The sequence below is a fragment of the Periophthalmus magnuspinnatus genome, chromosome 20, assembly GCF_009829125.3.
Source record: "Periophthalmus magnuspinnatus isolate fPerMag1 chromosome 20, fPerMag1.2.pri, whole genome shotgun sequence".
Lineage (NCBI taxonomy): Eukaryota > Metazoa > Chordata > Actinopteri > Gobiiformes > Gobiidae > Periophthalmus > Periophthalmus magnuspinnatus.
Window position 1 is genome coordinate 2035344 of NC_047145.1, and position 17775 is coordinate 2053118.

The following is a 17775-nucleotide window of genomic DNA, read 5'->3' on the forward strand; positions in this document are numbered from 1 at the left end:
TGGTTTTACTTTTATCGAGGTTTCAGCCACAGAGAGTGAACGTCAGTTATTTCCGCTAATGATGTGGTTTGGTCTTTTTAAGTTGTCGCGATCCTCTGTGTCGATTTGTTTCATACCTTAATCGTTTTGGCTGCGCTCTGCCACCTACTTGGAGCAGTGGGACGACAGCGCCATCTGCAGCCCGACTTCTTCACAACTGTGTACCAGGAGTGAGAAAATTGTTCACGACTTACCGTATTTTTCATAGTATAAGTCGCACTGGAGTGTAAGTCGCACCAGCCAAAAAATACTGAAAAAACCCCCCATATATTTCACGTATAAATCGCATCTGAGTATAAGTCGCACCCCCGAGCTTATAAGGGAACAAGTTTGTGAAATGTCCTTTAAGTGTACCTGATACACGTGCTTGAAATAAATAAACAAAATGAATGACCAAAAAAATAAATAAATAAAAAAAATGAAGGTTGCTCCCACTAGCGTTAGCAACAGGTTTGATTGACAGTGTTCCTAACCCTAATCCCCGCTCCCTGCTAAACCAGTGGTGTGGGTAGAAAGGGGCGTTACCTTCAACAGCCTTTCTCTGGATTGGCTCTTTGGTTGCTATGATACTCGCGCCCTCTTCAAATGAAATTTGAAGAGGGCGCTAGAGAGCCATTTTGTGAGAGAGTGCCTTGATTTGCATATCATTGCGTTCAACTCACAAATGTGCATAAACGCTGTATTAGCGTTTTCCCAACAAAAAATGTGTGAAAGAGAAATTTTTTTTTAAAATATTCATACATTTGCGATTTTGTTGAAAATTCACCCTGACCACACCCGAAGTCATAATCAAAATGTAATTGTTAATCTTTAATCACACATGGGTTTAGAGGGATTTGGCCAAATTTGTAGTGTTTGTGATGAAAACTGGGCGAGAAAATGTCCTGAATGTGAGGGTGTGCACTTTTGTCGTTCCCGGGTTTGATCCAATATGGCCGGCGTCCTGTACATTTTAGGGCGGGGCCATAATATCATTTTTGTCATGTCCCGACATGTACTATTTTTTGATGTGAGTTTCGGATTTTTACGTCGACTTTTTTCCGAGTCGGGCTCCCATTGGCCCCATGAAAATGAAAGTTTGAGGTGGCGCTACCGAGTCGTCTTTCGTTATTTTTTCTCGGGGTCTTTTGTGACAATTAGAGCTCGTGGAGTTCTAATTTTTGACACCACTCACTGCCATGTCGGGACGTGTTTACTACTTGATTTTTGCCATTTTCTACGCTCCGGACGCGGTTTTAATGAGTCCCTCGCCGGGACGGAGTCCCAGGCTCGGGCCTAATAATAATAATAATAACAATAATAATAATAATAATAATAATAATAATAATAATAATAATAATAATAATAATAATAATACATTTTTATCATTTTACCAGTCCTAGATGTAGGTAGTAGTAAAGCTGAACTGCCAACCTTCGGATCAGTGATTGAACACCCTACCAACAACTGAACTACGGTGGCCCATAAGACACATTAAGCCACATTTTGAACATAATCGTAGTGGAAAGTGGTGCAGCTGTGTAGATCTGCGTGCCAACTTTGGAAATTGATTAAGATTTTTGTCACATAAAAAAATACAAGGCCAAGATTTTCCATATTACCACAGACGATACGCGTGCTACCGATGGTTCAACGCTTTGCCAGTTTCCTGTGTAGCATCAACACGTTATTTTTAGCCTTTGTATTAATATTTTAACTACAACCTATGGACCCATCCTTAATATGACGTTTGCTCAGATGCACTTATGAACCTATTCGTTCCTATGCATTATACAGCACATATTCACGATTACATATTTAACACTATGCACTATGGACATTTCAGATCTCCTCTCGGCTCGCCCCGCGTCACGTGACCATCGACGAACCGACGGATTGGTGTTGCCGTACGGATGCCGACTTAACTGCACTGATTTCCGTGTCGATAATAAATAAAGCATGTGCACATTTTCCATGCTAGCAGCTGTATAATTCATTAGTGTGGAAAGTGGTGGATGTGTGAAGTTGTCATGTTTGATCGGCGTGATGCGTTTGAGTATTAGCAACATGGAAAAACATCTTATAGGGGTCAAAAAGGGCATTGAAAATTAAGCCATATTAAACCATAATAGTAATCAGCAAGTACATCCATATGCTGTTACTCCCTGTAAAGTAAAAACATATTTACTCACAAGTATTAAAGAGCCCATACTGTGTTATTTTCTGACACTGGAATACATAATGGCATTTGTTGGAGTTTTTTGTGACCATAAACTCCATTTTGCAGTGTGTGATGTTTGTTTACATCCGATGACAAGTAATATTAGAATAGTATTGTTATATCCATTAAATACCGACACCAAGAGGCTTCTCCTAGGGCTAGACAATTTTGGAGACAAAAAAAAAAAAAAAAAAAAAAAAAAAAAAACTATTGTTATTTTTAGATTATGTAGATTTATGATATATGCAAAAAAAAAAAAAAAAAAAAAAAAAGTCCACAATGTAAACAACTCCAAAAGCATTCACAAAAATACAGAGCCCAGCATAGGACATTTGCAAAATATAATATTAATGCGTGGCCACTAGATAATATCATGTTCCAAGACGATATTATCTTGACTTAATTGTCACAAGGGAACGAGATTTTGTTTTTTAAGTCAAATATCTTACGCGCTTGTGAAAATATATGAATAGAAATTATTATGTTCTCTCAAGATAATATCTCATTCCCTCAAGATATTTTTTTTTTTTCAATTTTACTTTCAATTTTGTAAATATTATTCTTTTCCTTTCAGTCATCTGCAGGGCTCCGTACAAAAGACTCAAATATGACAAATAGAAGAATCCCATGTATTTCTGGTTGTATTGATCTAAACTAAAGTATTTTTTAAAACATAACGACAGGATTTTTGTTGTTTACTGAGTCTTTTGTATTATCTAAGTAACTGCACCAGCTCAAATTGTGTGTGTTCAGTTTGATTGTGATACACTATGAAGCTCTATACTCTCCTATAAAGAAATTAAAAAACTTTTAAGTATTAGTACTGTGGTATTGATCCATCCATCACTAACATGAAGAAAGGTTTGTGAGAACTAGAGGTAAGTCAGGACTGCAGGTAATGTGGGATTTGAACTACCAACCTTCAGATCATTGGCTGAACGCTCTACCAACTGAGCCACTGTCACTCCAGTACTGTGAGCTGTAGAGAGTCGAATAATAACTGATATGTCTAATTATTGGTTTGTTCTGTCTATTTAAAAATGGGTTAAGTTGGATTATACTACATTCTGTCCGTGGCGTAAAGTAGTTTCAATATGATCGTTTATCGCAAGTTTTCTCCGTAGCGATATATTGTGCTTGTAAATGTGCTCTCGTGACAGGCCTAACCGCTCCGTGTCTGCGTGTTATTGACGGGTGCTTTACATTTCACTAATCGGGACGCTAATGGAACCTAAACGCAGTGTAATCAGGAGGTATCAGCCAAGTACACCTCATTATTTAGCACTAATTAAGAGCTGTGCCGCCAACAAGACACTTATAGACCAATTTAAAGAAGAACTACGCCATGTTGGCTTGTAAGAGAAAAAGTTAGCTAAGATTGTGACAAGCATCTCCGTGGTGATCCGTCTGGAGTGCTGCACAGTATGGCATTAAACCCATCTGTCATCTATGTGTGGAAAGTCACCAGGGGAAGTTACAGGTCAGATCTGTGGAATGGCAACTTTGCTTACAGAAAGAATGCATGTTTTATAAGTATTTTTTGGCGGTAAAACACCTATAAGAGAATACTTGAAGCAATAGATAAGTTTAATGCTGTACTTTGGAACATTCCAGGCAAAGCAATGGCATCTCCATGGAGACAAGGAGATGCCAGATCCATCACCAGAAAAGTTACATAATGGTACAATGGTCACATTTTTTACATACACACCCATTTATATGCAAGGGGGCGAGGTGTGTTAAGTGTCTTGCCCAAGAGCACAACAACAGCATTCATCTGTTTTGAACTGTCAACCTTCAGATCAGCGGATGATCACTCTACCAACTGAGCCACCATCGCCAAGACTTGACCATCAGAGTAGTAAAAAACACATTTATACACAAGCTAATTATGTTTTATACAGATTACATATAAAAGACAATGGGACATACATGTCAAAAAGTACCTGACTAAACATTACCGATTGCCTTAAAATATATTTGAGTGCCATATTTTTCGTAGTGTAAGTCGCACCAGCCAAAAAATGCATAATAATGAATAAAAAAAAACATATTTCTGGCCAATACATTTTAAAATATATGAAACAACACATGAACGAATGAGGAAATCTATTGGGTCCAACCGTCACCCGTGTGGAACCATGGTAACGACATAAAAATTACTGCTCGCTGGTTTTCTATTAAGCAAACGAGACAGCCCCAAGGTCCTTATGCACAAACCCCCAAAACAGCCAAGTCACATCAGGCCTCAAAGCAAAGCCATGGAAACAAAAATACATCTAAAAACGAACGACTTCCCCTGGGCCAGAATCTCAGGCTCAAACTTTGCACAGTCTGACCACACACAAACCATTTATCTTCACCAAAAGTCCACAATCACTCACTAACTGCCACAACAGCAAAAACACAAGTCTAGACCTGCAACTTTTTCACATTTTCTTCCAAAACTCTCAAAGTTTCAAAAGAAAGTGTGATGCAATGGGTTCTATATCCACACGAGATTATAATGTTCTATATAAGTGAAGGTGTGTGGAGTGTAAAAACACAGTGGAGCACTTCCTCTATTACCACATGATGACATCACAAGGTGGGACAGAGTGTTTTCAGTTTGAGAGAAGAGCTCAGCCTGAATATGCAGAGTTTGTGTGTTAAACCTGTGTGAAGGAATGAACTTTGATATTCCACATACGTATGGAAGAAAACATCATTCATCATTGGATTAAGTGCATTCTGGAGAGTTGGTTTAAATGAGGTTTAAAACAATAGCCGCTGCTTTAGTATTGGCTGAGAAACAGTCAATTTGTTGAGCGTGAGTTTGGTGTAAGTGTGTGGACTTAAAAACAGTGGAGGAAATCAAAATGGCTCCACGGGGACTGACAAAAAGTAAAAAGATGTAATTTTTGGAGCCTACTTCCTGAGTCGGTGAGAAAGGAGCTAATTAATGAGGCTGAAATGTGAGCTCGCACACATCGAGACAACACCTCGCAACAAATGAAACAACATTATAACAAAAATGAAACAAAATGAAACTCTGACCCGACACACCAGCGCACACAGACACCGAGGGCGAGACGGGTTAAGTGTCTCGCCCAACGTCTGTGATCTGTGGGAGCTGGAATCGCACCGTCAACCTGTGAGTCAGAGGATGTGAGCGCTCGACCAGTGAGGTTTACGTCGAGGGCGGGGCCAATGACACATTATGTCACATGAGATATTTAAATGTAAATTGTTTTTAGGTCAACGTTTCATTAGTTCAGTGCAGTTCAAACTCACGACTGCAGTTTCATTTAATATTGTCAGAACAAGTTTGTCAGACGCCGCTGTTTGATTTTCAATTAAAGAAAGATACATTTTTACTCTTATATAGGAGAGAATGTACAGTGTTCTCAGAGATTAAAATGCAGAACGCCTCTGGGATGACACGACGACACTGATGAAGAAAAGTCCTAATTAAATTCACGGTCTGCACATTGTGTTAAATGTCTAAATATGCAGGGTTTGTGTGTTAAACGTGTGTGAATGAAACAAAAAAACACAATTCCAGGTCTGTTTGTGATGAGGAAACTACATTATAACATAGAACATAAAACATCGTAGTACGGGCCCTTTAATAACTGGGTCTATGAAACGAAAGCAGTCAAAAAGTTGGCACAGCTTTCCCAGCAATTTCAAAATAATCGAATTACGCAACAAAACAAAACACATACATTTACAATCTGAGTACGTCTTTCCGTTGCAAATAGACACACTCCCTCACAAAGCAATAACAGAGTGTCTAAATCTGCTCCTAGATTTTCACGATTTATTAGAAGTAAGAGGAGGATTAAGTCCAGCCAAGCTCCTATGACTTATTCAGAGTCTCGATATACTGCCAAATATTTCCTTTTTGCTGACACACTCCCAGCTGTATAAAAAAAAAAAAAAAACAACACATTCATGGTCTTATTTATTTGTTTCTGTTTTTCAAAATTATTTGTGTTGCAATAAAACCTGCACCAGTTTTCAGTTGGTCTATTAAAAAAAAAGCACACAGGAGTAAAGAGATGTGCCGGGAGAAATACTGTACGTACTCCACATCGGGGGAATGTACGGTAAAAATGTAATTGGCTGTAAAAATAATGTATTCGTTTTAAGGCAAAGTGCGAAGACTGAGTGAGAATTCAACTTTATAACTTGTGTATTCAATGGTGGTGAGCTGATATGTAGTCGCAGCTGCCCTGGGGTGGGCTGAGGTAAGCGAGGTTGTCGATTCGCGCCATCGGCTCCAACGACCATCACCAATATTCAAACGTAGGTAACATGGGTGAACAACACTATGCGCCAGAGTTACTAATACTCGATAAAAGCAAGTATACTTCAACATAAAGTCATAGTAGAGTCATTCATGTATAGTGTGAACTGTCGGACGCTTTATAAACAATGGAGTTTAAATCAGACCTATCCTGCAACCCAGACTTTTCAAAGCTCTAGATGTTTCTCGAACTTGTACTTGGAGTAATTCCTGCTTGTCGGTTATTTTCAAGATGAAGATCATTTTGCTGATTTTATTGTCATGAATTAAATGAGTCTATGCGTGTAGGTTCCTCATTTAATCGGCTACATTTTATAAATAACCCACAATAGGCAAAATCCAAAAAGTATCAGCTTTATTTTTACAATTATTCTAAATGTTTTTGGCTGTAAAACCCCTCACCACACACTTTATACACTTTTCTCACACATACATTCACATTTTCTCACATTTCTCTCTCGTTTAAACTCTCTCAAAGTTCAAACCTTCGTAGGCGTCTTTGTCGGTGCAGAACGTTTCATCGACATTGTGGGTTTTGTCGGGGAGAAAACTCGCAAACACACAGCACTTCAGAGTCACACTGCGATCCAACATTTATGTAAATTTGTCTGAACACATTCTGTACTGTACAGGAGACACGGCACGGAGGAGACTGATGGACAATGGTCTACAGTCCAACAGCCAATCAGGACGCAGAACACAACGCACGCTCATACACTGTGAAAAAGCATGAAAATTGCACCAAAAAAAATCTGCAAAACAGCAAGACCACGAAAGGTGAACCGCGATATAGCGAGGGACCACTGTATATGTATATATGATATGTATGTGTGTATATAGGGTATGTATGTGTGTATATATGATATGTATGTGTGTGTATATATGTGTGTGTATATGCATGTGTATGTATTCTTTTTTTTTTCATTTTTTTTCCTTCAACTGAATAGGAAGCATAAACAAAGCCTTTGATTTGTGTCCTGATGGAAGATGGGGCGGGACTTGACAAGTTAAGAACAGATTGTGAGATGTGCTTTAGGTGTACCTGTGCTCGAAATAAATACATGAAAATGAAATGAAAATGAAGTGAAAATGAAATGATCAACCCTCATTTTCACCGCCACCGCTTCACACCCACTGTGACGTACGCACTTCGTTTTTCATTTTTACTTAATCGATGATATGTGTACGATTTGGCAGCATCACATAGTCATTTTGGTGGTTTTCTTTTTTTTTTTTTTTAATCCTCTGCTCTTTTATGTGACAGCTCCACGGCTCTTTGTTATGATGACATTTACGGCGACGTCGGCTCCCATTGGACCCCGTGGTTTTCTTTTATTAAGTTGTTTTAGATACACATTGTGATTTAAAATGTGCGAATTATAACATAATGATCCACGGGTGTCAGAGATCAGACACAAGCATAATATGTCTTCTTTAAAGCTGCACTATGTAACTTTTCTGGCATAGGAAAACGCATAGGAAATATTTAGTGATAAAAACAGGTGTAACTCAATAAATGCAAGATAGATCAATTTAATGCCAAACAGTGGAACGTTTCAGACTTTGCAATAACATCTTCACGGGGACAAGCAGGCGTTTGGCTGTCTCCTCACGTGAAAAGTTACACAGTGTAACTTTAACTGGCACAACGGCTCACACAAAGTTCCAGCGTTTGAGCTCTAAATCTAAACAGTAGCGGACAGTGATCTCCAGAGCCTCGTTAGGACGATGCTGATGGAACCGAACCCCAGACCAAGATGTTTTTTGCGGTAATGGATTCAGTGGAGGAAATCAAAATGGCTCCACAGGGACTGACAAAAAGTAAAAAGATGTAATTTTTGGAGCCTACTTCCTGAGTCGGTGAGAAAGGAGCTAATTAATGAGGCTGAAATGTGAGCTCGCACTTTAAAAATGAATGTGGCATGGTTCAGCCGGGAGTCACAAAGCTGTACATTACGTAGATCATTTCGGGCTGGGCGTGTGCTTCTGTGAACTCTAACAAAAGAAGGAAAAATGGATCATCTTGTTTCACACTTGATATGATCATTTTAAACCTGGAATTGTGGTATTCTCGGGTAGTCTGGTACGATCGATGGTCCAGCTCCTGTGAAAGTTCGAGTTTTCAATAAACTGACACCCAGATATTAATCGATACTGAAGCTAGTTTCGAAACGAGATACATATTTCAACAGCTATCCAAAGACGGACCTTTACTGAACAGTTTAGATTGATCTCGGTCTATGTTAAAACTAGTATAGAAGAAACTTTTGTGATTTGGGGTTAAAATTGCATTCTGTTTTCAGTAGGGTTGTCAAAAGTATCGACAATCAGATGCGAATTGTGGTTGAAATTTTAGTCAATATACGCTGCAAGAAGTGTTAAAAGCCATACTAGTTAAATCATTTAGTCTCACACGAAGCCATAGGTAACTTTGTGTTTTTATTTGACATGTTTGCTGTTTTATTTCACATGTCTGTTGTTTGATCATCGTTACCTGCGCTCCGATGCTAATGTAAAGGTGTGTCCAGCCAGACTTACTGTACCTAAATGTAAATTGTACTTGTAATTGTACTTGTTGTACTTGTTGGACCTCAGACAGTATTTAAGTGTGTTTGCCCCATCGCTCTGGCCCCACTAATCGCAGAAACTTTGTCTGTTTGTTTAGTGGTGCAAACATAATAAAACCAACGTAAGACAGTGTTCTTGTATGTTTTGGTATCGATACTAAAAAAAGGCACATTCACAAGACAGAAATGAACGTTTTCTGAATATTTTTAGAATGATCTTGAACAAGTATGAGACACACAGACTAGTATATACCATGGACCACTATGAACCTACTGGACACTGAAGGATTACACAGATATAAGGACACATGGGAATAGAAAAGGACGTACTATGAGTTAATGTTGCAATTTTCTTGTCTAAATGTTTTTGTAAATGATCATTGTGGTATCAGAATCAGTATTGAGTGCCTATAGAGCGTCTATTCCTTAGTATCGAGTCTGAAATTGTAATATGTTGTTTGAAATTTTAGTATTGCAATAAAACTAGATATAAAATAAGGACAAAAACAACCACACTTAGCCAATATAGGTCAGTCTGGAGTTAGCAACTTTTATAGAACAGCCCTCCTTTATGTGATGGTTTGCTTTTCCACCTTTAAAGCACGTTACATCAAGGTGAGTGAAGTGTCTTGCCCAAGGACACAACATCAGCATTCATCTGTGGGAGCTGGAATTGCACTGCCAACCTTCAGATCAGAGGCTGAACGCTCCACCAACTACGCCGCTGTCGCCCCGTAATACTAATTTGCTTTAGAACTGGGTTTGTCCATTAAAACAAAAGCATCTTTCTACGTCAATTACGTTCCCTCCTTTTTTTCTCATGATCGCGAAGTTACGAGCCAAACTCATCTTCATCATTTCCTCGTTTTTCATTTTACAAACTCATCTTCATCATTTCCTCATTTTTCATTTTAGATTCTATAATAACTCGAGGACTTATTCGCGATTCAATCTAGCACAGTATTTTTGTGCTTTTCCATCCAATCTCCCGGCGTACCCTTTTTGGTAACCATGACGTCAACGACATCTCAACAGAACAAGCCAATATCAGCTCTGCAAACGCACATCTTTGGATCAGATTAAAGTTTGATCAAATGCTAATGAGTTGTTTTGGCAGCGCAGATCTTCATCAGAGCGGATTTTCAGATGGAGATGACTATCAGATCATTGATGGAGGACTTAGGCAGAGATGGAGAAATAAAAGGAGGCTCATGGCGAATCAAAGCCATAACGAGCCCGTGTTTGTCTGTTGTCTTTGGCTAATTCTGCTGTTTGTGGACGGCTAATGTAGAACAAGCATGGAATCACTGAATTAGCATGAGCGCTGTTGTTTTAGCGCTAATGAGGACATCAGTTTCACAAATAAGCCAGAGGAGGGGAGCGGGGTGGTGCCGTGATGTGCATAAGGCGTGCTGCAGTTTTTGGTGAATTAATCAAGTGTGTAATGGTTTCAGATTCGGATAATAATAGCATGTTTTTGTATTCAGGAAAACAAAACCAAGGTTACCAAAAAAAAAACAAAAAAAAAAAACAAACATGTAATTTGCACTTTGATTAGGAAATACATTTGGATAGTAAATAGTGTACGGTCACATTTATATAGCACTTGTTAAATAATTGATGTAATATTAATAATAAAAAAAGTCATTCTTTCATCAGTGTACACAGAGTCTGGAGGTGAAGTGGGTAAAGTGTCTTGCCCAAGGACACAACAACAATTTTCACCTGTGGGAGCTGGGATTGAACTACCAACTGAGATATTATAATTTTACTTAAATATGTTTTCTATAGTATTTTTCTTACATCAAAACAGTTTACGCAAGCATGTAAGCAAGTATCGGAAATCAGATACTAATCGATACTATCAGAACTTGATACTCATTTGAGCAGGTATCGATACTAAAAAGTCTTGAGCTGACTGACTTGAGCTGTATCAAGAACAAGTACAAGACACATAGACGAGTACACGACCATGTGGGACCAACCTGGACGATGAGGGATTACACAGATACATCTTTTATTCCGGAGTATAAGTCGCACCAGTCAAAAGGTGCATGATAATGAAGAAAAAAACATATAGAAACTGCACTGGACTATAAGTCGCATTTTTGGGAAGATTTATTTTACAAAATCTGAGACCAAAATCTGACTATCAGTACAGCATGCTAACGTTTATATTAGCTACATGAAGCATAGACAAATCTGAACACATGTCTAGTATGTTAATGTAAGATATTAACAATGAATGAGGTAAATACAGCATAAACAATAAGCAACAAGTTTACTCTCAATCTCACTCCAAATCACTAAATCCAGTGAATTCTTCAGTGTCGCTTCTGAACAACTCCACCTGCTCTGGAGGTAGATGAAGCGCCTCTACCTCCTCTGCGTGGCTCAGCAGAATACGATTTTCTTTTAGGCGACATTTTTGTTCAGTCTTTCTCAGATGTTTTTTAAATTACCATAATGTTGAAACTTTACATTTTCAATAGTACAGGAGGAGTAGATACTGGTGCACGCGTCTAAAGTGTCCTCGCGCAGTGGTCAGTGTCAATAACAAAGATGTGAAATTATATATTTTAATAATTTCACATATAAGTCGCACCCCTGGACAAACTATGAAAAAAGTGCAACTTATAGTATGGAAAATACGGTAAGGCCACGTTGTAATAGAAAAGAAAGTACTGCCATTTAATGTTGAAAATCACATTCTATTGTCTAAGTAAAGAGTGTTTTTATTATCATTGTAGTATCAGAATCAGTACTGAGTTTCAAATCTATTCCTTAGTATTGAAATCAAGTTTGAAATGTTCGTATCATGACAACACTAGTACACAGACAATGAAGGTAAATTTAGTGTCTTGGCCATAAACAAAAGATATGCACTGGAAAGGGAATTCTACCAATGACCTTCAAGGCACTGGATGCTGTCTATAATACTCTCCACAAAAGAAAAGATAAGATGAAGACCAACCTGTGCTGCTGAGGCTTAATTGGCCTCTAGAGGTCCTTCCATTATTCAAAGATGAGTTTGGCTTCAAGCTATCAACACATATAAGTCCAAACCGCCTCGTGTATGGAAAGAAAGGAACTGATGAATGCATAATTTGCCAACAGATGAAGAACGTCTATGAAAGTGTGATTTTAAAAGCCAGTCTTATACTATCTGATCTACTAGTGCTATCTAAAGCTCGAACAACAACACCTGCAATCAATTCCAATTATACAACAGAGAAAGATCGATAAGTATGACCAGAACGCAAAGAATACTCAATTAAACCATGGATTATCTACTACTACTATCCAAAAAAAAAAACAGTGTTGATTCTATAAAGTATCAACAAAAACTATACTGACGAAAAGGACTCGTTTCAGGATAGAGTTTTGAAGTATCCGGCAGTGATTGGTCTGTACGTTGGAGGGGTTTGGTGACAGCAGGGGGCGCTCTTCATCCCCGGTGGGCTGCAGCTCTCGCGGGCACAGCGTGAGGAGAATGTCACCTCCATCGAGCGCGTTCATTAAAGGCACAGCTGGAGCAGAGCCAACGCCGGCGCTGATGAGACGACGACGTGGGAGGGGAAGTGGATCCGGACCGGCTATTGTCACTGTGGAACTTTATCAGCAGCGTGCGGTTTTATAATGGGGGGATTTGGATTTTTAAAATAAATAAATGAAGATAACTGTTTTAAAGTTCTAAAAATAAGTCTCCAGTTTAATAAGTATAAGTATGTGTTATCTGCTGGAGCTCTGTGTGACTTGTGACTATGGCTACGCTCATTTTCATCACAGCTTTTCCGCAAATTGCAAGAAAACTAAAGGTGTACTGTGTAACTTTTCTGGTGGAAGTTATAGCATAGCACCTGCTTGTCTTTATGGAAATGTTATCGCTCTGTCTAGGATGTTCCACAGTACGACAATAAACTTACGGTAATCTATCTCCACGGACATAAGCAGGTGGTGTTACCAGGCTAAGTTACAGGTCAGATCTGTGAAGAGGTTACCCCAATCCATAGTCTGTATAAAGAAGTGGACTGAGTGAGTGTGACGTCCCCCACAGCGTTCGGCTCCGGTCAAATGAAGTATCATAGCAACCGAAGAGCCATAAAACCACTTCCTGGATTAGCAGAGTGCCGGCACTTAGCAACACTGTCAATCAAACCTGTTGCTAAGGCTAGTGGGAGCAACTTCGGGGAAGGAAAGTAGCTGATTTGTCTGTTATTAATGTTTATATCTTGATTTACGAACAAAAAAGTTAAATTAAAACAGCAGAATCATGTACAGTGCGTTAATACAAACATTTTAAGACCAAAATGTTTAGTCTGACAGCAGCAGTTACAGAGAGAGTTTATCAATGGAAAGTGAATTGGAGCCAGAGTCGATGAAGTCAAGAACACGCCGGCTAGTGCATTAGCTATGTCAATTTATATATAAAGTCTATGCCCCAATCACAATACGCAGGAATGTCTTTCAAGGTATTTTTCAGCATAAAAAAACAGCTAATGTGATAATGCTAAATAGATACCATTATTATTATAACACATCAAGCCCAACAAAGTGTGGACATGAGGACACACTGAGCAGCAGGCAGAGCTTTATAAAAGAGGTTTTTATAGGCCGTCACTACAGCGGTCTCTGTCTGAAGAATAGGGACTGTGCATCACCACCGTTATTGATTTCAGATCATGTCGACGCTCGGCAACGCACAAACAAAACACAAAGAACAGGTCGATAAATCAGCCCCTTGCTCCGTTCATGTACCTGCTCCTCTGTTCCACCTGCCACACTGTACGGGCTGTGGGGTAATCTGCTGCAGGCTCTGTCATAAGTCACTGCATGTGGAATAGTTTAAAACATAATCACTAATCACGAGAATGCAAATGAGCCCAGGAAGCATGGAGTCCGACAGTGTGCACAGGAAATGAATAAAACATCATATATGCAGCACATGGAGTAAATGTAATGTGGTGTTATATAGTTACAGTGCTTGTCTAATGCTATCAAATAATGAGTCACACACACACTCACATATACACACACGCACACACAGACACACATATACCTGTCGTTTGGGATTATTGCATTGACTTTCATTCATTTGCTGGAAACAAATCACTAACTATACTTGCTATTTGCCAGTGCTGGATGAAGCATTCAATTTTGTTACTTAAGTAAAAGTACATATATAGAGGTAAAAAGTGACTCTAGTAAAAGTAAAAGCATAAAAAAATATATTTAAATGTATTTAAGTATCTATTTAAACATGTACTTTTAAGAGTAAAAAGTAAAAGTGCTGTTAAATGGTTAAAGTGTAAAATGTAGTGATACTGATTTTTTTTTATTTTTTTTTTATTACACATTTCTTTGGTCAGCAGAAACAATACAAGTCAATTTCTTAATTTTTCTCATGGATTTTGTGTATTCATTTTTGTTTGCCCAAAGCCGAAGCTTGAACTCGAAAACTTTAGTCAGGATGTTTCCACGAACATGGTAAAAAATACCCCTCAAAACATAAGAAAAATACTTTTTACTTTTGAGTCCTGTTTTAAAATGTAGTGGAGTAGAAAGTACAGATACCTGCTTGCAAATGTAGTGAAGTAAAATTAAAAAGTATCCACTGTAAAATGCACTTAAGTAAAGTACAGATACCTAAAAATTACACTCTGTTATCATCCACTGCAGCTACTTGACGAAACTCAGCCTAAACCTTAACCCATTTTCATCCATATCTGAACTTTAAATCATGCTGTTCATGTAATAATAAAGGATTGTTGTCATGGGGACCTGTTTTTTTTTGCAGGCACCAATGAACTGAATGTGAATATGGAGTGTGTTCCCCAAAGAAACAACATAATGCACATTGGAGTGGGGCTTGAACCACCCATTTCAAGTCAGTAGATGCTCTTCTGACTGAGCCTCCTGCCAATAGGGCTATGGGTCTTTATTTATTATTTTTAGCAGGAGGTATAGTTTCTAGCTAATGACTAGTTACCTACAAGGCAGATTTAGCCAATTAAAACGTGGAAATTACTGATTAGACACACACACATTTGAGCTACACTTTTAACAAGACAAAAAAATAAAAAAAATCCATTTAAATCCATTCAAATTCAAAATCTGAACATACTGCATTTTCTAAAACTAGCCTATTAATAAATCAGAAAGTAAGTTTGCCAATAACTTTTAATGTGGCCGCTTCTCCCAACGTACAACTGTGTTAGTAATAAAACCAGCACACAAGGAATAATGCCTTTTCATCTTATGCTAAAACACTGCAACAACATTACACACCTTTAGTCTGCACCGGTGTTGCCCCCAGCTGCTCCACTCACTAAAACATGACCCTTATTGTACAAACATGAGTTACATTTACATAAGACACTGTATGCAACTCTATGTAAATCTACTCCACATCTGCATGAGCCCACACGCTCAGCTCTGGTGTTGTAATATCATTTCCTGGGTCACCTTCAGTTCTATGTTTTAATCCAGGCCAGGCTCTGGGCTGCAGGGCCAGATACTGAGACGAGGAGCGGGAGGCTTATGACGTGATGTGAGTGTCTATGGTGCTGTTTGTGTGTTTGTATGTCAGTCCGTGGTCCTGTTTGTGTATTTGTGTGTATGGTGCTGTTTTTGTGAGTCCATGGTCCTGTTTGTGTTGGTCCATGGTGCTGTTTGTGTGTTTGTGTGTCAGTCCACAGTGCTGTTTGTGTGTTACAGAGGATTAACAGGGGCTGGCGCTGTCCCTGGTGCTGAAACACTGCTGTTTTCTGCCTGGCTCGTCTCTGTCTGTGGTGCTGAAACGCTCTCTTGTGCCAGCTGTTGGGTTTAGTGGTATTTTCTACTAGTTTCTTAATGATTAAACTGTAAAAGTTTAGAGGACATGTACAGTCCCACAGTGTGCATCATATATTGACATAAGAAGTAAGAGTTAATAAATAGAATAGTAACTGAAATGGGACAGGGCAGTGTTGACAGCTCCCTGCGCCTGTCCTGCTCCTCCTGTGTGGATGTGATTAAGTGTAAAACAACAGCCTTATACATTGTTCATACGTAACAAATGCGTCACTATTGTTAGACAAACTGACCAATCACAAACATGACGCCCAGGTCAATAAGTTTATGGAAGAAATGTTAGAATCCTGTCTGTCTTAAATCTAGCTGAGGACAAACACGTGTGCTGTTGTTGTGAGGCAGTGGGAGTGGGTCTTACGTCCTCGTCGTCGTGTTGGCGGCGGTACTGCTGCTGGAGCCGGGCTCTGTGGCTCTCCGGTCCCCGCTGCCCCTCCGCGCTCTGCCCGAGCAGGTGACTCGCCTCTGGAGGATCTGGGAACGATTTGTTGGTCTCGATGGTCCCGCTGCTGAATCTTTGATAAAGAGACGCCATGTCCACTTCCCCAAATGAGGAAGGACAACTTCCTCTGGTCAATACAAGTGGAGTCCGCTGGTTTGTTTGTGGCGCTTTGGGTTCAGTCCAGCAGTGTTCACTTTCTGAGCACGTCCACTTTCACTTTCACTGTCACGTCCTATCGACGGAGCTGCGGCGCACACTCCGCCAACTTTGCAGATCTGTGCCAGAGCTAATACACGCTTTTCAAGAAAAAAGAGCAAGAAGGAGACAGCGGCTAACCACAGTCCCAGCCCGGAGCACAGCCAGTGTCAGCTGCACAAACTAAAGTGAATGTTACAGACTGTAGCCTCCTGTCACGTGCGCACAGCGCGCATGGAGCACGGAGCCAAACACGCCCTAAACTTGTTCCACTTTGAGATAAAGTGCGATCCTGAGTCAGACCTGCACCTCCTGTTCTGTGCCTACATTTGGGTCAGAGGCGCTGCTCAGCAGAGAGCACCAGTGCCCCCATGTGGACACAGTGGGGACTGTTCACAGATGTGCACGAGGTGTGTTAGTCACGATGTCTCACTTCTGCTGTAACTGTTAGAAATGACTAAAAATGACTCCATGAGACACCAGATTATACAGGACGTTATTTAATGCTCACAGTCTCACACACAAAACCATAACACACAATCACAAACAAAATACAAAGAGATTTTATCCAAACTATGAAACAGAAAACATGAACACAGTACTGACAAATCTATTTTTAGTTCTTCCTGCAGGAGTCAGATTCTCACAGATTTGTTTAAGAGTTCAGCACTTTAACTGACACATGGCTGATATTTTAGTCTTTTGCTGAAGTATTTCTCTATCTCTTCCTACACTTAAAATTGTAGTGTATTTCATTCTCCATGATGCACTGATGCTGCACATGGCAACACAACATCCTGTAGGACAATAACACTCAACACAGACTGAGGCAGGTCAAATGAATAGAGCTAAAATGCAGTTTTGAGTTGTAAAACAAGAAGTTAACAGCACTAGCCACTAATAGAATGTGAATTTACCTTTTGGACATGTCATATGTCCTTTGCCCCCATCTGGGAGTATGACATCATCATATTTTAATATCTTAAACAGGCTGCTCTGCTTGTACTTCAGTTTAAGGCAGGTCTCAGGAGTCCCGATCGTCTCCCAAACCAGAAACAACAACATCCACACAGCACCTCAGATCCCTCACAGCCGGCGACTCTCACTTCTCCGTCAAAATGGCTTCCTAAAAAGATTAAGAACACATCCTCGCGCTCTGTGACTTGATTACTCAGCTCAATAGCTCTCTGCC

At 39.5% G+C, this 17775-nt stretch overlaps 1 protein-coding gene across 2 annotated transcripts in view; it reads right to left on the minus strand.

Moving 5' to 3' along the window:
• The window catches only part of dpp6a (dipeptidyl-peptidase 6a), a 383619-nt gene that overhangs the window by 272682 nt on the left and 93162 nt on the right, over positions 1-17775 (minus strand). Inside the window, exon 1 of one of the 2 annotated variants that reach the window (XM_033986013.2) lies at positions 16308-16481. The exons of the other annotated variant lie outside the window; for it this stretch is intronic. Coding sequence (XP_033841904.1) covers positions 16308-16481 — 174 coding nt within the window. Of the gene's footprint in view, positions 1-16307; positions 16482-17775 lie in introns of those variants that run through there. 2 annotated transcript variants of the gene reach the window in all.